Source organism: Corvus cornix, chromosome 2, assembly GCF_000738735.6.
Source record: "Corvus cornix cornix isolate S_Up_H32 chromosome 2, ASM73873v5, whole genome shotgun sequence".
Taxonomy (NCBI): Eukaryota; Metazoa; Chordata; class Aves; order Passeriformes; family Corvidae; genus Corvus; species Corvus cornix.
In genome coordinates, this window is record NC_046333.1 from 91572092 (window position 1) to 91595056 (window position 22965).

Here is a 22965-nt window from a genome sequence, read left to right on the forward strand (position 1 = left end):
CCTGCTGCTTTCAGAAGCTTTGTAATTAACATTCTTCACCTTTAACTTCATTTTCATGTAGTTTTTTTGTCTGGGACTTAGACACAGCAGTCATTACAACCAGCCTAATTTGAAACAAGGAATTGTGAGACTGAAGACACTTCCTTCTGAGAAGGCTCAGCTACAGCAAGATACCCAGGGCCTTAAGCAGTTGGCTCTTGGTTATCTCCAGAGGAATACTTCCCAACTCCTCTGAGTATCTCTACCAGCATTTGACCACACTCACAATAGGAAAAGTTTTTCTGATGTTTAAGTGAAAATTCTGGTTTTTCAGCTTGTGTCCCCCTCCCTTTCACTGGACATCATTGAGAAGAGTCTGGCTCCATCCTCCTTACTCTCTTCCATCATATATTGGATACACATGAATAATGTCACCCCCCAATGTCTTCCATCTCAAGGCTAAATAATCAGTCTCTACTTCTATCCTAAGGGCTGTGATCATCTTCAGCACCTTTGTGGCCCTTCTCTGGGCTTTCTTTACTACACCTATCTCTCTCTTGCTCTGGGGACTCCAAACTTGGACACAACATCCCAGGTGTGCCCTTGCCAGGCCAAGTAGAAAGGAAGGATCACCTCCGTTGGCCCAGGGTAGTGTTGGCTTATGTTCCACCACAATTCCCATTGCCTTTACTGGAAAACTACTTTCCAGGCAAACACCCCTCATGCTGTTTGGGTAGGTGCTTGGGGTTTATTTCTCCTCAAGAGCAGGACTTAGTATTTCCCTTTGCCTAGCTTCAGGAGATTCTTGTTGGCCCAGACCCATTTCCTTCTAGACTGAGGAACAGCACTAGTGACTGGCTACCACAATCCTCTAAGCCTGTCAGTTCAGCCTAATTTGAATCCACTTCAGTGGCCTCTTGTCCAATCACTATTTTGTCAGTTTAACCATGAGGATGCTCTGGGAGATAGTGTTAAATCTTTGCTTAAGTCAAGAAAAATAACTCTCTACTCTCATCTACCAGCCCAGACATCTCACTGAAGAAAGCTGTAAGTCAGGTTGGTCAGGCAGCATTTTCTTTCAGGTGAAGGTGGCAAGGAGGCATTTCCCCAAATTCTTCTCTCACATCTCCTGAGCACAGCTGTGACATTTCCTTTCTTCCAATCCTCAAAAACTGCTCCAAATCAACATCATCTTCCAAAAGACTGAGAGTGGCCTCATGATGACATGGACCAGTTCCCTTAATCCTCAGGCATACAATTTATCAGGCTGGCTGAACTTGATGTATTCAATTACTTTAGAGGTGTGGAATTTCTGAGGGCAAGTTTTACCAGAAAAGACTAAGGTGAAGAAGACACAGAGCACCTTAGCCTTCTCCATCTACTTTACCACCTGAAAAATTAAGTATATTATCTGCAAGCATCATCCCAATCTGCAGCCTTGGTCTGTAAATACATGCCAGGGACCACATTCTTCAGAGTCTAAGCAGTCATACCTCTCTCAATCAGAAGGTAGGGCCTTACTTCATGCCACCAGAGCTGCAGAACAATGCCATGCTCTTTAAAACAAGAGGAATCAATTCCGAAATGCAGTTATACCACAAAATCTGGGTGAGCTGTACATACAGAATGATTGCCTGTTCTCTCTTTTCAGATAATTCAACACCTCTGGATTTATGATTCCATGTCTATCCTCTCAGGGCAGGGAGCTCCTTCAGCTTTGTCTGTATACAAATATATATGTATGCTGCTTGGCAAGTAACATAAATTTTGTATTCTCCAGAGTAATCGGAGAATCTCTCTCCCCCTTGCCAAACAGCAGTAGCTTTCTCTCCTCATGTCGAGGTGATATTTTCACATTGTCACCGAGTGTTAAATTTTACTTACATTTGCTTAAATTAAATATGTTTAAGGTTAACTTTTTTTTTTAACTGGCTTATTTAATTTGTTCGAACAGATTTGGTTTATTTTGGGTCACTAAAAACTAATTAAGTTTCTGTTATCTCCAGAGTGCAATCTCCCATGAGTTCTCTCTGTTAATACTCCTGCTTCATGTCTCTCTCTGCTTGAGTGTTATTTGTAACAGTAGGAAAGGAGAAATTTCAGATGGAACTGTACTTGGGAAGGGAAGGGGTTGGTGGGTTGTTTTTTTCTTGAAGAAGGAACATATTCTTTTAAAGTATAAACATGTCAGTGAAGGAGAAAAATACATTTTATAGAATATTAAAATATATTTTAATATATTTAAAATACAGATAAATATATTTTGAATGAGTTTTTTTCCTAATTTTTTTAACACTTCCCTTCTCATAATCATTTTCATTCAACCTATTCTATAAAGTTATTCAGAAATCATCTCAAGTAGTGCACATGGCAAGCAGAGCTCACTTTCCAGAGTTTTATACTTGAAAGTCAAAAAGGAGCTCTTGGTTTGCCTTTCAGTATTTTGAGATACAAAATAAATAGCTGCAAAAATAAAACAGGATTTCTTAAGGCTTTTCAACCTTTCAGCTCATCACACTGCGAACAAATCCAGATGCAGCCACACAGAACAGACGGTTTCAGTTCACTCAAAATCAAAAGAAAGAAGATTCAAAAACATCAACATCAGTCACCAGCGTCAATCAGGCCAGCACATCTCGACTAGAAGGATTGCAGTCAGAGAATCACCGCTTGAGAATGAAAATTACAGAGGTATTTTTTACTGCATGTACTGCCTAGGCACTTTATTTTTCATTGTTTTTTGTTGCAATTATGCAATCTCCTTAATGCTGACTACTTTTTAGAGAAAAAAGTTAACTTTCCCCATAGTAATAATAGGAAAGAGACAATTTATATGGTTTGCTAACTAGTACAGCAAATGTGTAGCAGGTGTGATAAAATGAAAATGTGCCTTAGCAAAATGAAACTTGCCCTATTATTTTGTGACAGGCCAATTGCCCTCTTGTTTCACATGGACATGCTGAGCTCCACAGCTCCAGAAGTGTAACCTTTACAAACAAGCATAAGAGCGATCCGCAGCCCCAGGGGCTCTTAAGGGCTGTCTTTGTTCCTGTTTATGGCTGAGTTCTGAGACTGCTTTTGCTGTTATTTCTCAGCCTCTTTGAGAGTTTGCTCCAAAACTTGCTAGACAGATTTTTACATCTTCCATGAAACAGAATTACGTATTTTCTTAAGGTAGAAAAAGACTTTTATGAAAGTGTGAGCTGACCCTTTTGGCACAAAGGTGGTGAAGTTTCTTCAGTACCTACTGAGGGAAAGGCTGAGTATTTGGAGGACATGAATTCCATCAGAGCTATAGCAGGTACAGTTATAGTTATGTCCATCCTTGCTCAGTAGACCTGAAACGATGACAAACCAGTCTTGAACAATTTTTGAGACAAGATAACCATCACTGATCATATCTTAAAGAAATTAACCTGTTCTTGTCCAGTCTGTATTCTTATACCTTGAAGAAAAAGTATTTTATTACAACAGTTATTTCTTTGTCCAGATCTTAAGTAATGACAATTGCCTAGGTAACTAAAAGGTATTTACTCAGGCTACCAGAGAGTCCAAAAGTAAAAGTTATCTCTACCTTGTTAAAGAAATTTAGTTCAGCTTTGCCAGCTTTGGCCCTTTCATGTGAGAGCCTTGACATTTTTAATGAAGGCCCTGCTGGCTATCTCTGTTCCTGTACTCTACTGTAGTTTTTTCTACTAAGCCTCCTAACACAAGATCTCAGCCTGTGCTTCGCAAGGTTCATGATGATGAGCAGAGGTAAGGCTAGTCAGAGCAGCCACATTAGTGCTCGCAGGGCCCTGCCTATTTCTTTTGGACTTTGCTTAAATAGATTAAATTCCCAGAACCAGTAGGCCCAAATCCATTTCATTGTCAAGGGGATTTGGAACATGCCTTACCATGGCAAGCAGCTACATCTCTGTCTCATCTAGTTTGAGTTGCTATGCCTCAGTTCCATAAGGAGCAACATAAAGTTAATTCAGCACTTTAAAAATTCGGTTAAGCTGGTAGTGAGTGGGACATACTCTGGCACCACATCCTGCACAACTGTTCACAAAGAGGGTTATGAAGCTTGTTTCCTGTAATTTTCAATTGGGGCTATAGACAACTTGTAGAACAAGTTACCCCTTGAGGAGAGCACTCTGTGCTCTGCTCAGTGCTAAAAGTAAAGCATTCTTGGTAGAGTTGACTGCAGTCACTCACATGACTGGACGTGCCATAGTTCCCTTATATCCTGCTGTGCGTTCGATAATTTGATGGATGAAGTGGTTACAGCTATGTATGCCACAATTTTACATGTAGATAATAAATAGTTGAGAGGTTTTCAGACTGGGCTTTCTAATGCTCGTATCTTTCTCATTTGTCAGTACACCTGAATTGCTTCTACTGTCAACTACTAAAGCTTATTTCTCTCCTATACCCTGTGTGCAATATCACAGTTGAACAAAATTTGTTACTTGTAGCATTATTTTTAGAGGTAGTGTAGTAGTGCTATGAGAAGACTGTATTTGCCACAGTGTAGTAATTGCATTACCACCTGCCTTCCAGTCTAATTATAGAAAGCTACGCCTCAGTGCACATACCTGAAGCAAGGACTCTTGAATTTTGAAGGATTTGTACTCTCTTTGTTTTGCAGCTGGACAAAGACTTGGAAGAGGTCACAATGCAACTTCAGGACACTCCTGAGAAAACAACATACATTAAGCAGAACCACTATCAGGACCTTAATGACATTCTTAGTATACGGAACTTCACAGACAGCAAAGGTGAGTGTTAGTAAAATCCATTAGTAGCTTAACCTGCCAAACTTTAGAACAGCAATCTCATTGAAATGGTTTCAGAGCACTCAGACCTTGGTAAGACAGAGCTTTAAATATTTTGGTTTAATTACAGAGAGTATGCAGATTCACATAATAAGCTACATAGTACCCACTGAGTAGTTATTTCTATATGTATGTCTTCTATTTTAATACACATGGTGAAGTGGGAAAATTTTAGAAGTGTACTTGTGTTCAGAAGTCAAGTTTTCTGTGCTGCATGGAGAGAGGAAAGTCACAGAATTTTAAGCCCAGTTTAATATGTGCTTGCCTGACTAGGATGCTGAAATCCTGCTTTTGGACACTGCTATCAAGCATGTAAAAGAGAAGCATGTAAATATTTCAGTGCTGATTTGGATTCTAAATGCAGAACTGAAGGCGCTCATGTATGAAAATTCTTCCCTAGGAACTGATAAAAAAGGATTTCATGACAACTATAATATTCCTAAGTTGTTTCTCCTGTGTCTCTTGCATGGCTCCCTGAAGAACTACATGCAAGAGAATTGCTTCCATTAGAGCCATTTTGCTTTTTGGGAAGCAATAAAATCTGGTGCATAGCGCAATAAAAGTGGAAGCCAGGACACCCACCTTCCATTTCTGACCTGGAATGGATGTACTTTGTGACTTCTGGCAAATAGCTTTGTACAGCTGAATATTACTATAGTGTGTGAAAAACTATCTGCTCTGTGTTTGTAAGTTGCAGATTTGCGTGTTTGTTACACTGCAAGGCTCCAGCTTCTTATTGATGTGGCACCATAAGCTTGGCTAAGTGGGACAGAAGTTACTCCTGTGAATAAACTTGAAGAATAATTTTAGAACAACAGCAACAGACCACATATGTCTTTGAAGTGTATTGAAATTTTGGTGGGATAAGGTTACATTTTCTTGCGCCTTTTGTTTTAGGCTGGGTATACACTGGGTTGTATAACTTGTGGCAAAAAGAAAAAAGAAGGAGAGTTCCCAGTGTCCTTTCTAAAAGTAAAAAAAAAAAAAACAGAAGAGGGGAAAGGAGGAAAAGGAAAACGTAAATAGCTGCTGGAGGCGTGTGATTATTGGGCTGAGATCAGGAGCAAGAACTAACATCAGTGAGTGGGATGAGCAGTTTGAAAGGAACACATAGAATGTTCCTCTCATGTCAGATGCTCCAGGAAAAATGATAAATCATGAATAATATTTCAAGCAGAAAAGATACATTGCATTGTGCCAAATGCCCATCTGAGTTTGGGTATGAGGAACAAAAAATGATTCTCAAGAAATACACTGGGTATAAATTTAGGATGGATGCTTCCCACAGCAAGATGCACTCCATTAGCAGTAGGAGGCTGGCAAAGAAATCAAGGATAAAATATAACCTTTCTGCATTCTCTTGTGTCTATGTATACAAAAGATATCGATGCCTAATTGCTGCTTGAAGCAGCAGCATCCAAGATTGTCTCTGTTCCTAATTTTCCCCCAGTGCAGTTCCCTAGCTTTTACACTTCTGCTGTGGGGTGCATATTTAAAATCATCTGTATGGAGGCTAAGTATGGAGTATTAATATGCAGAGTAGCTTGGAACTATGTATTATTGGGATTAACAGGGTAGATATTCGGCATACTGAAGTTTCTGGACACAATTTTCTCAATAGACCTACCACATAAAGCTCCACACAAAAGTTGGGACAGGTGGAGAAAGATGTTCTTCCTTGGCCAACTTTATATGGAAAGATTAGAGCATCCATTCACTGGGAATGAGGAAGACCTGGCTCCTAATTTGCAGCAGGTGTTTGAAGCTTGGTCCCACACCTGGTGGCAAATACTCCACACATGTACATTACAGTGTATCCCGATTCTGACACAAGTGACATTAAATATTCATACTTCCAGGCTCTGAGCCACCGTGATCAACAACCCTTGCTAGCCTTTTCTGTCCCTCCAATTCCATTTCTTCTGCTCCTTCTCTTTCCACATTTCCCTGTCCCTTAGCTACATGTCTGAATCTCTTTTCTGTTTGTCTCACCGCATCCATTCCCAAAAGTCAACCTATGTGCTTAATATAAATTTGCCATTCCAATCAAAATAACAAGGCTTTGGAGAATTCATGCTGCTGAGTCACTGCTGCTTCTGTGCAGATTCAAACAAACATCGCTTAAATGGTACTTAAAAAAATTCTGGCCCTTACGGCTACAGGAAAGCTAACTCTGAATGACATGACTATGCTTTCTGTAGCTGTGCATTTCATGAACTTTCAGGAAAGGAAAGTACAGAACCTTGAAAGTATGCATCCCTGGTGGTACTTGAGTGAAGAAGTTTCAGAATTGTAAATAATCTATTAGCATGACCTAGAAGTGACCATCTCTCTCATCCCCACTGTGCAACTGGGGAAGCCCGTCCAACATTGGTTTTGAGGTGATGATGAGGTTTCCTTAATCTTGTGAAAAATGTGAGCTGGGAGAGTAGGAATGGGACAGTAAAGAGAGAGGCTCAAAACAGCAGCTGACTTGGAGCTAAAAATCATAGGAGATAATGTGCCACATTCGCTTTGTGGTTCATTTCTATGTCACTTGTTTTTATAAAACACCTTGCTGTTCTGGAAGAGCTCGCACAGAGAATGCCATGTAGTGTAACCCCATTGCTATTGCTTACACAAACTCAGGGCACTGCTCTTCACAGAACAGATCATAATGTGGGATTTAGGCAATGCATCTCAAGCAAGCCCTAATCAAACTTTAATGTCATAGTACACTTCAGTAGGTTTCTGATCTGTAAAAATTGCCCAGAGTTAAAAATCCTAACTCCTATAACCAAGTGCCAAAGGAGGTTATTTGATTCATCTTTTCCTTCCCCACCCCCCTCATTTACATCAAACATATGGATTTAGGATACAAAAGTTAAATTACTTTAGCCAAAATAGGTAGAGGCAGCTGTGAACTCCTATATCTACCTCACCTCAGGCAGTGTTTCATAACTTTGGGATTCTTGGTTAGTTATTAACAGCAATAGCTCCTGGTGTATTCCAGGAGCCCTTTGCTGGCACAGGGACTCCTTCTTTACAGCACATTTCAGTACACCTCATTTAAAGAGAGATATTATCTGAAACACTCATCTCTTGTTCACAAATGCATAATGTTCCTGAGACATCTACAGCAATTGGCTATGTAAGAAAAGCAATTAGGAAAATGTGATTTGTGGTTTATGGCTTGATTGCTTTCTTTTAATGCAGGCTTTTTAGCTGCACTGCTACAGAGCTTTGTGTGGTCAAGCACTTTTCAGCATGCTCCACAGACTGTGGCTCTGGGACTTCGAATGGTCTCCCCAGCCGCATTTAAAAGGGCATACCATTAACTTCATTTGATACATTCCTCACATGACTGAGTCACTGTGCCTGCTAGTGACCTCAGCTCTGTGCCCAGGGCAACATTAACTTCTCCCCTGGCATTTGTGAGATCTGGTGGCCTTGCTGGAGCGGCAGAGCCACACGCTAGGCTGGGTTTGAGGCAGGGATGGGGTGTGGGGGAGGCCAGGCTTGGCTCGGGCCGTCTCTGTCACTGACAGAGCCGTTCAGCAGGAGCAGTCAGGCTTGGAGGCACAGCAGCGTTTTCCAGGCTGGCATTTGGAAAAAAGGAGGACAAGTGCTTCAAGTGTGATGTTGTGTAAAGAGGAAGTTCCAGAAAAGTTCCACACAGTTCCAGGGAAGAAATGTCCTAAAATGGACACAAACCAGAGCTTCCCAAAAGGGCTCCTTGCACCCATGTCAGTGTGTCAGACAGGAGAGAGTTTGTGAAGGTGGAATTTATTTCTGCTGTGCAAGTTCCTGCAGAGTTAAAAGCTCCTGAAGAGACAAATAGACAGAGGAAAGATATTGTGTGGTTTGGGGGTGGGGGGCTGGATAATTTTGCTACACTTGGAATCTTACTATCTTACTCTACTTGACTTCTTTTTGATGTTTTAATACATGAAATTATTTCCATGTGAAATAATTCACAAAATCATGGATTACAAGTGTTTCTTATAAAGCAAAGCTCAGAAGAAATCCTGGAGAACAACCTCCCTCAATTTCTACCTTGGCTAGTATATTTCAGAGTAGCATATTAGGGAAATTAGGCCATTCTATGGGAAGTACATGAGAAGAAAGAGACAGCCTTGCCGCAGTCGCCCCTTATGAACAAACCCTTTTTGCAGGTTCTTTCTCTACAGGCGCCCTTCCTTGCTCAGAAAACTTTGTTTTAAGCCAGAAAGCAGTCTTTACTCATTGCTGTAAACAGGCTGGGAGCATTCATTTACGTGTCAAATATGCCTACCACTTGTCACCCCACTCCGATGTTTCCTAGTGTTAGTTTTTTCCCCATGTAAAAGCAGCTCAAAGGAAAACAGATTTCAAAGGCATGTTGCTCACAAATGCGAAGCAAAACAGAATTCATCTGTGATAGATGGGGGAAATATCATTTCTATGAAGTTCATGCGATTCAAGCATTAAGCTTGAGATTGAAAAATAGATTCAAAGGTAAGGGCTTTCAGAAATAACTCCTTTAAAGGGATGCTGTTTTGAAGCAAGGATATAGTTCCTTTCTTTATAGAGGTATATAGCGATATGTATGCTAGTTTCTATGAAGCCTAACAAATGGATTCAGTCCTGGAGCTTGTTTCTATTTCAAAAGGGAGACCAAGCTGTCAGAGGTTCAGTACCTGCCCTTTCTTGCACAGAAATGAATTTGTAGTAAAGGTAATTTCTTCTGATTTAAAGTAGTATAAATCAGAGCAGAATCTTGCTGGCTTTTCTTTTTAAAAAATCTTCCTCTCTCAAAACATAACTATTAGAAGTTATAATTTAGATTGCCAGTGCAGTGTGCTTCCTTTAGGAGAAGTTTTTTTCTGATTACCCAGCAGACGATGTGATCATTTTAATTTTTCCTTTCAGCTTACTTTCTTTACATCCTATTCACATGAAAAACAGAGACTGCCTAGTCATGTTTCACAGTCCAAACAACAGAACTGGGGAAAATTACAGCAGGTTTTAAAAATCTACCTCTAGATTTAAAGTTTCCTAAGCTCCTTAGTAAATCAGCAAAATTATCTCTGCCAGATCTTATAAGTCTTTATTAAACCACACTTGCTTCTTTGTGGAGCACAAAATATGCTTTCTAGCAAAGAGAAACAACAATAGAATTGGAAGATATTGGATAAAGAATAGTTCTGCCATCCAGTTCTAAGCCATCAGAGGAATATTGCCAGTAAAGGGTAATGATGAAGATGTTCAATAAAGCTGCAGTGTACAAACATCAACAAAACAATCTTCTAGTTAAAAAAATATGTTTTCTAAACTCCATGGAAAAAAACTGAAGCATCATCAGTGCTTCAGAAACCTGGTGCTTTCTGCCTGCAGCTGAATGAGAGTTGTTAAAACGCACGGTGCGTTTAAGCCTGCCCAGGTAATTTTGGCAGCACGAGGTTGCAGATTATAGGTGACCCCTGACAGAGGGAGAGGAGAGCAGCTGGGAGCAGTGACCTCCTCGCTGAGCCCCTCGGCAGCCTGCGTGGGTGTGCTTTTGCAGCTCAGAGCTTTGTAAACGGAAGCTGTTTCTTTGCTACAGGTAGACAAAGGTCCTGAGCTAAAACCTTCTGTCTCTCACCGACCACCAGCAGCAAGCTTTGTTTTATAATGAGCCCACTGCTGAGTGCTCTGTGCGGCCCTTGAGATGTATTTGTCTTTTTTCCCGACAGCTTTCTGAATGGAAAGTGCTCAGGCATCACTTATCCAGATTTCTGAGTTCCGGTTTGAGGTCTACAAAAGTGAAAATTATTTAGAAGGTGCTTCTGGCTAATGTAATTTCAGTTTAGAAGGTCGTTACATCATCCCGGTGCAACTTACTGGGTAGGATCTGCAGTGGCAGACAGTACCCTGAGAATGAAGGGCATTTTCCATGCAGCATACTTAATGGACAGAGGAGAAGATGGGAAAGTACCAAAAACACTGCTACACTCTACAGGGGAAACTGGGAAATCAAATGTTTACCACTGCCCTTAATTTATTTTCTTTCAGTTGCTCAGGTATATAAAACTAGTTTTCTAAACCCTTAAGTTTTTTAAGTGCATATGGCAATAGTGTTTTTTCTTTAAGATCCAGCTCCCAGAAGCATATGACTAAGTGAGAATCTTGCTCTACATTATTTAAATGAAAGGTAAATAAAAAATAAAGATATTCTAGTTTCCATAGCTGCAAAATAGAAATCTAACAACTCCTCTCCCAAAATGCCTAACAAATAAGAATTACTTAACTTTTTTTGTTGTTTTTAATTTTGAAAGAAGCAAAGGAAAAAGGAAAAAAAGCGACAATTTAATGTGCATTTTGTCTGTATTTTATACATATACAGTAAAAGTTGCACTTGGTAGCCTTGTATACAGAAATTTATTCAGTGTATTAAGGGCAAGTCATCTGCAAGAGTGGTAGAAAAGAGTCTATTAAGAATAACACACGGTGATATATGGGCAGTTGGTGTTGAGAGGCGAGTAGGAAGAGAATATATGATTTCTGCTCTACTCTAAACTAAATCCCCCACCTTTTTGACAAGGACCACCTCCTTCTCTCTCGCTCTCACAGCACATCTGAAAGTGCATGAAACTCCTTTAGCGTGTACAACACAGATTATTCTATTAAATAACATACTCCCAAACAGCAACAGTTGCATTTTCCAATCATTTGATGAAGAATTATATCTTTAGTGGCTTTGTAAAATGTTAAATTGCTTATCTTGTCCAAAGGAGTTGGAACCCTAAAATAATTAAATCATAGAGTTTTTCCATCCCTAATTACAAGGGTTACTCAAATTTTTACTTTGGTCTATATCAAAAAGTCAGCAGTTTCCATTGTCAGCTTACATCAGCTCAGGACTGAATGTTGGTTTTAATCACAGAAGTAAAAAGTGTTCTTTTCTACATGTCTGTTTATAGACATCACAAGACTTTTATGCAAATGTCAAACTTGATATACAAAGCAATGCAATGTACGGAAAGTAAAAACTGAACGCTTGTGACAGCAAATGCCACATCAGCAAACTTCAGGCTGCCCTGAGATGATAGAGCTTATTGCTTATCTTAGCCACTGCCAGATTTGACTCTTTACTCTACTCCCTTCACATCTAAACCATCACTGACTCCTGCCATCTCTTAAACACTCTTCTTGCTACAACTGAATTCCTTTGCTCTCTTCTACTGACATTTTCCTGCCCCAGCTGAAGCAGCTTCATGTGTTCTGGTCACCTCCTTTCTCAGCCAGATCCTTCTCTTCAATGCAACATAAGTGAAAAATCTTGTCTCCTTCTGAGCTGTAGTGATCCCCATGTCTGTGCATTGTTGCCTCCTCACCTACACACTTGGTTGTTGCTTGCTTTTTAGGTTTTTCACAGCAGGAAGTGAATGCTATCAAATAATGCCAGGGATGAGCTTACTGGGAGGGTAATTATAGATGTTGGAGTTTGCCCTCAAAATATTTGTGCTTCCAGCTTCTTTCCTCACTCTGTGTTTCTGCTGCTTGTTTTGTACACCCGGTGCCTGTTGATAACATAGATATTCCTAGCATGCTGGGAGCTGAGCATTATTTGGGGCTCCTAAACAAGTACAACAGAAAAGCAGCTTAACCCTTCAAAATGTACCAGATTTTTCATGCTGTTTTCCTTTTTTCTTCACTCTTTTCCTGTTTTTCCCCCTCATACCCACTTTTATGTTCAAATCCTCCAGTACCCTCTTCAAGAATTTACCTCAGACTCCTCTTCCATGCTGCCTCAATGCCTGCGGCAATCACTGCTTCTCTGTTTGTGTGGCAAACAACTGCTGGTGATGGTTTTGGAGCTCTCTGTAATTATTTATGAAAACTGTGAACTGCCCTCATTATTCAGATGCTTTCCATATGATTTTATTTGGCTTAACACAGAAAGACACTTTGAAAAAGCAGGCAGGAACAGAAAGGATCTTCTTAAAATGGCTGTGTTCGCCTGTGTTTCTCAGGGGGAATGATGCCATGGGCATCAGCACAGCTAGCCAGGGACTCCCAGGACACCCAGGGGAATCAAGAATTATGATCTGTTTTGTTATCACTGTGCAGAAAAGAAAAAAGAATAATGACATCATTAGCTGTCCATGCTGCAGACAACCTATGGACCAGTGAAACTGATATGAATCATATTTCCATGCTAAAAATGACAGCAGTAGCAGATAGGCAAATGACAGCACTTAATTGCCTGTGTGATCATAAGAGTATCAAGGGTCTATATATCAATGAGGTTATAGATCTTTCAGGAAAAGTCTTAAGAAAGAGGGTTTATGAGAAGGTTACAATTTCTAACTGCAAGAACAGTATAGTTACATTAATTTTTCACATAGCCTAAGCCTAGATGAGAGAGAGTGATACAGCTGCATAGAGGTGGGACGACAAGGGTTGGTTTGTGGGGTTTTTTTAAAGGTGGGGGGAAGCAAAGGGAGGACAAAGAGGTTTTGTAACTTTTCTCTTTCTTCATGGTAGTTCCTATGGAGGAACACATCAACCAAAACATAAGAGTACCAAACTGTCACAGCAAAACTTGAGACTATATTGGAATATAGGTAGTATGAGTTTACTTTGTGGCATTATGGATATCTGGGAAAATTTAAAATGAAACAATTTTGAAATGGTCACCTGGTCACAGTAAAGTAAAATTGAATGTGTTGTCCATCCAGATGGTGAGAAAGCCATTTTGAAAAATCATCTTGATCAAAATCCACCAGCACAGTGGGGCTCATCAGACCCTTCCAGAACAAACAAAGATCCCATAGAAGACATCAACTCTCCAGAACAGTAAGTATACATCATTATCTTACTGACAAGATGGTAATTTAAATTATTACATTTCATCAAAGCCCATACTTCCCTTCAATGCATTTTTTTATGGGAAGACCTTCACTGTAACCCCCTTTCATGCAGCCCCAGCTACAGAGAGAACCTGAAACATCAGCAATGGGGAATGTGAATGGCACCTCCTAAAGCACCAATAGGCAGCAACATTGTACTGTGATACCTCCCTGCCACCCGCTCACCACCCCAATGAAACTCAAAGGATAACAGGGACTTTAGATCCTAAGGTGCCCCGAAGGCAAACAAATGTTTCTTTTTTCTTGTTGGAGACATCCACAGCATGATGTCTAAAGTTTCTGTAGAGAGTTGCAGGATGAGCTGTGCCCAACCACCAGTGTGTGGAGGAGAGAAGAGGATGTACATATGTGCACAAGTGTCTTATGACTCTTGTCAAATGTCCAAGTCCTTCCACACACCAGCCAGAGGGGTTCATGGTGTATGTAGACATTTTGTTCTTTTACATTCTTAAGCTAGATGAGAAATAAAAAGTGTCCTGAGGGCTTCTCAACGTTGCCATAGCAGCTGGACCTGATTTTTGGCACAGGAAAGCCTGCACTAAGTAGTTTCCCTTAGAAACAATGCTGCAGATACAAGGAGAGGATGGCACAAAACCCTGGCTGGATTTACAGAGGGGAAGGAGTCTTTGGGTGTTCGCTTTTCTCTCTAGGAACTGATACAATAAACTGGTGTCCTACCCTCCACTCTCTGAGCAGGACCTGCCATGGGCCAGAGCTCAGGGAAGCAGCATTCTCATGTGTGCCTGCATCAGCCATTTCCCCAAGGCAGCCTGGTTACACGAGCATCGCTTCATCAGTGTCTGAGCTAATAGCTGTCAGACTCCTGGGCAATTTAAAAACTTATTTAAAAACAGAATAAATTAAACAGATTACTAGAATGAGTCACGTTACATCAGCAACAGCAGCCCTGATTGCAGATAGTAGCTACTGTCTTGTACTACCTGGTGCAGGAAAACACGTGGATTTCTAATTCTGTCCTTGCACTCAAAGAAAAAACCCAACCCAAACCTGCAAAGAAGCTAATCCACACACACACACCCACCCCCCTCAAGAAAAGGGAAAAAGTCCCACAGTAGACGAAATATCTTGTTATTTCACAAAAGCAAGACTCTTGCTGAGAGCGCTCTCCTGACTTTGTGGGGTCAGCAGAGTGCTTTAATGCATAGCTATTAGAGGCCTGTGTTTTTCTCAGCACCATTTGTCAGAAATAATGTAGTGTGAATGCAGCCTCATCCGCATGTGGCTCCCTTACATTAAGAAAGATGCTAAGAAAAACACAGACTTTCAGATAATCCAATTGTCTCGATACAGATTTAATACAGGCAAAGAAAAACATTTGGTGATGACAGAACTTCCTCTAGGCTAGTGATAACTGATGAGAAGACTGAGATTTCCTAAAGGTCCTGGAGAGTGGGTCAGTACAAATCTGAACAGTCATTTATGGAAGGCAATTAATACAGTCCTGCTAAATCTAAACGGTGCCATTCAGCATTTGCAGAGCTGTGACTGTGCCAGGTCCAAGGGCCAGTGTCTTCCCTGGGAATGAGGCGGTGGTTTGGATACCAGAGCCACACTGCCCAGGCACAGTGGATCTGCCAGAGAGGAGAGGTATAGCTGTCTTCAGGACTTCCCTCTTTTTGATAAGAGATTGACTCTCTCCAAAGTTTGTGCTCTTGAAGATATCCTTCTGCACCCCTGGGCTTGTTTCTCAGCTTGTCTGGCAGCACTTCTGTCCTTTGATGGTTGCTAAATATATAATTTTTGTCAAAAAAAAAAAAAAAAAAGGATTTAAAGGTAAGCTGTAGTTTCTGTCTTTCTAATTTCACTTCATACATAGGGCATCTGACAGGTAGTCACAGTCTGAGAAACTTATTTCTTATTCAAGAACACGATCTCAAGGACATTAGTCTGAAAAAGATTTCCTCTTGGTCACAAACCTGTGAAAGGAGGATGTTAATTCAATCACTTGCCTGCAGAAATTTTAACTCTTTAATGACTGTGGGGAAAAAAATCTTCCCAGCTTCCTGTGCTTGTCAGCACTCATGAAAACTGATATCTTCCAGTATGAAAGCTCTTACAGAGTCCAGAAAAGAGCTGATTTGGGATTTTTTCATTCTTTCTTACCATTAGTGCTACATTTGACTCATTGCAAGTAGGATCCCTTATTCTACAGTTGTGCCCAAAGTGAACCCAGAACGGTATACATGCACTTCAGGCAGTAGTGCAGGAAGTTGTTTCACATTTTTCAATGGGGTGATATTTACATTGTCTCAATCAGAATGTGAAAAACAATTTTTTTGTGCTTGGCTCAGATTTAGAACGCTGCACCTAGGGAAAATGTAGTCTGTATGACTGTAAAGCAGCCTTAGAGCATGAATATAGATGATTCTCAGTTCTCTTGGCATCTTACTCCTTTTCCCGCTGGACAGGACCCAGTAGGTTTTCCATACTGCCATGTAAAATTTTCCATACCCAATCAGGCCATCAGATAAGAAGAGCAAAAAGTGGATGCCAACTGCTTTCTTTCCTGTGTACACTGTCTACACAGTATAAATTAACACCTCCTATAGTAAAAGCACTGGCGAAGCAGTACCAGTGCACAGGCACGAGCCCTGCACTTTGATTTCCCATTGTGCTTTTTAGCATACTCCCTAGCACAGCTGTACCTGCTTGTGCTCTCCCAGCAAATGCTCAGCAGCAATCTTGGGGGCTGCTTAGCTGTGTGGATAGACGCTGCACTGTGCCAGCTCATCTCAGGTCCAAAAAGCAGCCTGAACCGGTTTAGAATAGATATCATTCATTTCCCAGTAGGATGAGTTGTCTCTCAGGCAAAGTCATCTGCTTTGATGAGCATCAAACTGCTCATCTTTCCTGATGGGCAGTACTGCTTGCTTATCTAAAGATCATATCAGTCAGCTTATGTGCATGAAGGCTACGTTCAATGGTTTACCTTCTGTGACCCTTAAGGACATCCATCTATGCTCCTTCATTCCTGTGTGTGTCCCTTCTCATCAGTGACCTACATCCAGCAGGTCATTAGCTTTTGGCACCATTAAAATTTATACCATTCTCATTTTAACAGCAACAATATGTAACAGTCTTCCAGATCTCTAAGTAGAGGTGATGACAGATTTCTGGGGGACCTCACTAAAACTTGTGATCTTAATAGACTATTTCTATATGCAGGGTTTTTTGTAACCTTCAAAGCATAACTGGAGCCAGTTATGTTAATTTAAGTAACAAAAAATTCTCAATCAAAAAACTTGGTTGTGACTGGATTATTGCATTGCAGCCATATGCCTCAGCAGGAACAGGCCTTTGTTTCTTCACTGAGAGTGATTTATATTAGTCTATCTATGATCTAACTCAAATCTGTCATTAAAATAAGGTGGGTTTAGAACAGTTAGTTTACAGAATCACTAGGTTGGAAGAGGCCTCTAAGATCATCGAGTCCAACCGATGCCCTAACACCTCAACTAAACCATGGCACCAAGTGCCACATCCAATCTTTTTTTAAACACATCCAGGGATGGTGATTCCACCACCTCCCCGGGCAGACAATTCCAGTATTTAACCACTCTTTCCATAAAAAACTTTTTCCTAATATCCAACCTACATTTCCCTTGGCACAGCTTAACACTGTGTCCTCTCTTTCTGTCAGTTGCTGCCTGGAGAAAGAGACCAACCCCCACCTGACTACAACCACCCTTCTGGAAGTTGTAGAGAGGGAAAAGGTCACCTCTAAGTCTCCTTTTCTTTTACTTGCTAGTAGAACATCTTGCTTTACTGTAGTTCTTTTAGAGTTTCTCCAGCTTCCCTGCAGTTGATAAAAATCAACATTAATGTGCTGCAGAATTAACTGAAATAATCCCTGAGTGCTCAGACACAGTTTACACACTCCCACAGAACTTCAGATGTTTGACTGTTGCAGCAATTTGTTTCAGTCCCCCCACTTACCAATGGATCTTATTAGTGATTTTCTATAACAAAACCAAAATATATTTCAAATGCCTCGGCCCCCCTTGTGGTATCATGCATTCCCATGTGCACTGCATTGTATTTCTGTGTGCATTGACATTGGAAGTCAAGGTTTTACTTGATTTTATGTTTCCCTAATAAATGGTATTTCTGTACAGAGCTGAGGACACTTCCCCTGTCACAGAATCCTGATGAGTGGATGCTCTGTGTGTGGAATTATCTTTCCTTTCCATCTCCTTCAGTGGTTGCCTATGATTTTAGACCCAGTACTTTTGATGCAGCCCAGGATATGATTAACTTTCTGGGCTGCAAGTGCACATAGCCTGGTCATGTCCAGTTTTCATCCACCATCACCCTCAATTTCCTCTTGGCAGGGCTGTTCTCCATCCCTTCATCCCCCAGCCTGTATTGATACCAAGGGCTCTCCCCAAAAGCATAGGCAAAATGTGTAAGGACTGGGAGAAGGGAAAATCACACATATTGTGAGAAAAGGAGCCCTAAACAGAGTGAGGCAAGGCACAAGATCTACTTTCACGTCAGGTGAAAATAGCAAGTTTGTTTGGATTTTGCTACTTGTTTTGTTTTGTTTCACGTTTCACCCTAGGAGTTTTGTCTACACTCTTAATTGTGTGCAAGTCTCCAGGCTACAGTTCTCTGCCCCAATTCCAGGAACCAAATTTTCAAGTGAAAGTAAACTTTTAAGTACAGTTAAAGCAAAATTCGCTACCCACTGCAGCTACTGTTGGCATAGCTAAATAAACATGCTTTGTCCGTGGTATGGCTAACAGTGAAATGGATGAAAAAAAAAATCCTATTCACTTGATTATGCAACTGGATTCTCTTGGAGTAGCTTCAAAAAGCCCTTTAATGAGAAGTCTATAACAGTTGAACAAAGTAAGCATTTCCACTGGTGGGAAAATAAGTGCGGGCAATTCTGCATTTGACCCCTCAACAAGAGACAGAATGACAATCCATGGCATCGGGCTCATAAGGATTCAGCACAGAGAAAGAGTGAGCCATGCCACCTCTGCACTCCTTGGGAACAAGGCATGACTTCATTGATAGCACCAGAAAGAATCAAGCACAGTAGCAAAATAACAATGAATGGATTTTGTTCAGTTCCAGGAGTGCATTGCCAGCACTAGAATGGTCATCACTGAGGACTAACATTGCATGAAAGTTTTAAAGGGAGTTTGAGGGGAAGACAACGAGAAAGAGTTTCCTGGGTAGGCAGACAACAGCTATTTCTACTGCACCTCTGTATAAATAAGCCAAAGTTTGTAGTGGAGAAACTAAAGAGAAGAACACTACATTTCTTTCTGTTTGAGTTTAAAAGCTATATTGCCTGGTTCCCAAGCAGTGCAATGGATGCCTTGGTATCTGTGTCTGCTACCTAATACAAGCAATTAAATGTCATTTGAATCAGAAAGGCTGTTCAAAGGGCTAGCTGTCAAACATGCACCCCTTGTAAAGGCCTGTCTATACACTGTCATTATATCAGATAATGGGCAAACATAAATTTAAAACTCTATTATACAGTTACAATGCTTTCTATGGGCATTTTTGTTCTGAAATCCAAAAGCCAGTCTTCAGTTCAGCTCAGTCACTTTGACATCTTTCTTCTCTTTAGAAAGTTCCGCTGTGTTTCAAGGGTGAATGTCTCCAAATGCAAAGCCATCCTGAGGATAAAATGACTGAAATCATCTTTTACACTAGCAAACCTCAACAGGATTTCGATTTTGTGGAAGGTGCTAGTATATCCACTGCACAGGGGTAGCAGAGGCCTTTTCTAATGGCACCATGCTCTCCAAGGAAAGGGCTTAGATGGGATACCTGTGAGCAGGATTTAGTATCCATTTTTAAAAAAATTACACCAGTTATTATGATGTCAATCTGCTTGGAAAAATGGATACAGAATGTTGGGTTTAGGAACACTGAATTTTGGTATGGGTGTTGGACAGGACTGCTTTTAGAGTGCCAGTTCCTCAGTCCCATAGCACTGGCTGAAACATCTATCACCTCAAAAGCACAGACCCAAACTTTAAAGAGGAGCTACTTAAAAGAGGAAAAAGCCATCAGTCCCAATCACGATGCACCTGTGTTTGCTTCAGCTGGAGTTGCAAAAATGCCATCCTTAGTACTAACATCCTTGTGCTAAGTGATGCATGGCTTGAAACTCAGTCTGTGACCTCGTGCATGTCTACACAGTTGGTCAGGGCTCTGAAGGCAGCTGGTTGCTTTGCAGGGGGTGGGGGGTCACCAAGCCATACAGCCTCTTTGCAAACTTAAGGTTTTCCCTTTTCCTGGTATCAGCAGTCTAACAATTAACCTGAATGTGCCTGGGAATTTCAGAAGGTTGTGGGATGCTGAGAAAGCACGCTTATTTTCCTTTGCCATGTCTAACCTGCCAGAAGAATTCCCCAAGGGGAAAATAACATCACGGTGGCACAGTTCAACATCAGCAAGGGCCAGGCTCTTGGCATTAACCCTGTCGGTCACAGCGGCAGGCACAGAGAACTCCCTCGCAGCACCCTGGGAGCACACCAGCCATGTAATGTATTCCATTTGGCCCTTGGCTAACGCTGCTCTCCCTGTCTCTCCCGCAGCATACAGCGCCGGCTGTCCTTGCAGCTGCCCATCCTCCATCACGCCTACCTGCCGTCCATAGGAGGAGTCGATGCCAGCTGTGCCAGCCCATGCGTAAGCCCCAGTGCCAGTCCTCGGCACAGACACGTGCCCCCCTCCTTCCGAGTGATGGTTTCAGGGCTGTAGGAGAGGGAGATCAGTGCTTCCTGAACTGCTTTTAAGTACTCAATGACTGGACTAAACATCTGACCTAGAACTCTGCTACAAACATGTAACATTGGCTCTTAATGCAGAGGAACTTCTGCTGAGGCCCTCGTCACAGGAGTGCCCATGTAACTCATGTGAAAAAGCAAAGGAGGACACAAGGAGTTTGATCTGTAGCCTTATTCATGGAGTTTTTATTTCTTCACCTAGAAGTCACTGAAAAATGTTTCTTCCAAAATTTCTACTAGCAACAAGGAGGCTGGGATATATGGATCTTGCAAAAAAGACACTAGGGAAAAAAAAAAACAAACACTCAAATGTCACTGAGCTTTATGTGGCTGCTGAGAACATGCAATTCTATACTGTATCCATGTAAGGAAAATGCAGTGGTTGAGCTATACCATGTTGGAATAGATACACTCATTTTTACAAGAGTTGTGTTAAATCGCTGGAAACATTCTGCACTGGTTAGTCTTGCTTTTTTTCATTTCAGGGATGATGTTTAGTAGGAAAGAAGAATTGTGAGAAATGATTCCTCGGGTGTCATTGAGACTCTGCAGTGCTGTGAGCAGGGTCACCTTTACCTTGCAGCTGTATGTGTAACCCAAGCTCCAGTTCTGAGTTGCCACCAGCTGGAGAGCTGCTGATTGCAAGCAGAGCACTTCACCCATCTCCAGGGGCATTGGTAGTGACTGCTGACCATCTGCAGCTTCATTTTTAGCAAAGTTTCTGCACCTATTTCAGAATAAATAGCACCAACCATAACACACTAAACTGTCTGAAAAAGTCCTAGGGCTGATAACTCAGCACACTGAGGACAGATGGGTAGTAAAGTCTTAATGCCACAGGATGAATTGTTTTTCCTAGTTTGTTTGAACTGTGTCACACATAATTACAGTAAAATTAATTTAGTGGACTTGGGGGGGAGGGATTAGGGCACAGCACTTTGCTGCTGCGGGCAAAGCCTGCAGGGCACATAGATGTGAATATACACAATGTTTGCTTCGTACCTGCGTACGTGTGACAGTTGTAGCGGATATTAGAGAGGACAAATCAAATTTACCAATAGAATATTTTATCTGAATCCTGAAAGGACTGTGAAAAAACAATTGGTTTTATACTTTAGCTCCTTTCCCTGAACCAAAGTAATTAGGAGGAATGATGGTGGTGTACCGTCTGGACCAACTCTGGAGCCAAACCCTCAGGCACAGGTGAGACACACATGCAGCTTCTTTTTTCAAAGGACTGGAAATGTGTCCTCTCACTGCCAGGGCTGTTTGCTAAAAGTAGGGGGAAAAAACCACATGAAGCACCCACTAGGCTCTCAGTTTTCTTCGATCAACACCTGTGCCCCTCAGACCAAACCTTTGGAATGATATTTGTACAAAGGTTTACAAATCAGCAATGACTGAAGCACAGCTGAAGGGGTTCATTACCTGAGGGAATTAACTGCAGCTTTGACAAGCTAGCATAAATCTCCATTAAAAATAAAACACACCTCATAGTGGCCAAAACCAACACGAATATGTATCTGAATCTTGCAATCAGGAGCATCACAAAATATTTCACTTGGCACATACAGTAAGAGAGGTTATGGAAATATCTGTAGCTTTTAGAACAAAAAACCATGTAAGTATAAACACAGATAAACTAGAACTCATTACTCTGTTTAAGCACTAAACACTGATGTCGTCACTCAATGTGTGTTGACAGTATTCTCTTGCTTTATTAATATCATCAGGGCCTGGTTTATTTTAAAAGGAATGTTAATTTTTAAAAAGAGAAAATTACAATATTGTATATAATGTATACACAAAGATCTCTGTAGAAATATTATTCCAACTTAGCAGGAAAAAAAAATAATTCAGAAGTATCGGACCATTGGAGGTGAGTGTGTGTGTGTGTGTGTGTCTGTAACTTCGTGAATACTGACTGTGTGACGTTTATTAGGTTTAAACCATGCAGTACATTCTTTGTCTCAATGATACTGTAGTTTCTCCCATAACATTTTTTTTTTTTTACTTTACTGCAGATAACAAGACCAACCAAGTGAATATAGCTATTTAATGTTTCTGTTCTTTTATACTGCAGCAAAAATGTACTGTAAATTTATGAAGAGGCTGTGCCCCAATGGCATTTTCCAATGATGTTAGTGCACAAATGCTTTAAACTAGACTGGAACTGCCAGAAGAAAATGTAAATGAAGAATTTCTTGTATAACCTTATACTGCATGAGATCAATTTTTAATAAATTGTTGCAAATCTGTTTTTATGAATAAAATATATAAAACTTAGCTTTTTGCACTCAATGCCCTCTTCCCCCATAGCAAAATCATTTTTAATGAGTATGTGTGTATATATATAAACATAGGTATATATATAAAAGCCTCCTCAGAGAAAGAGGAATCCTATTACAACACTACATTTTAATAAAAATGTAATATGTAATAAAAATACACATCCTAGTAGTTGAACAGTTTGCATTTGGAGATAATAGATAGAAGAGCCTCTGCCCCGGAATACAA

At 40.8% G+C, this 22965-nt stretch overlaps 1 protein-coding gene across 3 annotated transcripts in view; it reads left to right on the top strand.

Moving 5' to 3' along the window:
- GABBR2 (gamma-aminobutyric acid type B receptor subunit 2) overlaps window positions 1-22734 on the top strand; it is a 469148-nt gene extending 446414 nt beyond the window's left edge. For all 3 annotated transcript variants that reach the window (XM_039548719.1, XM_019282587.3, XM_039548720.1), the window contains 4 exons: window positions 2488-2670; window positions 4613-4742; window positions 13481-13598; window positions 20257-22734. In XM_039548719.1, coding sequence (XP_039404653.1) covers window positions 2488-2670; window positions 4613-4742; window positions 13481-13598; window positions 20257-20422 — 597 coding nt within the window. In that variant the 3' untranslated portion in view covers window positions 20423-22734. The remainder of the gene's footprint in view (window positions 1-2487; window positions 2671-4612; window positions 4743-13480; window positions 13599-20256) is intronic.
- Window positions 22735-22965: the final 231 nt, after the last annotated feature.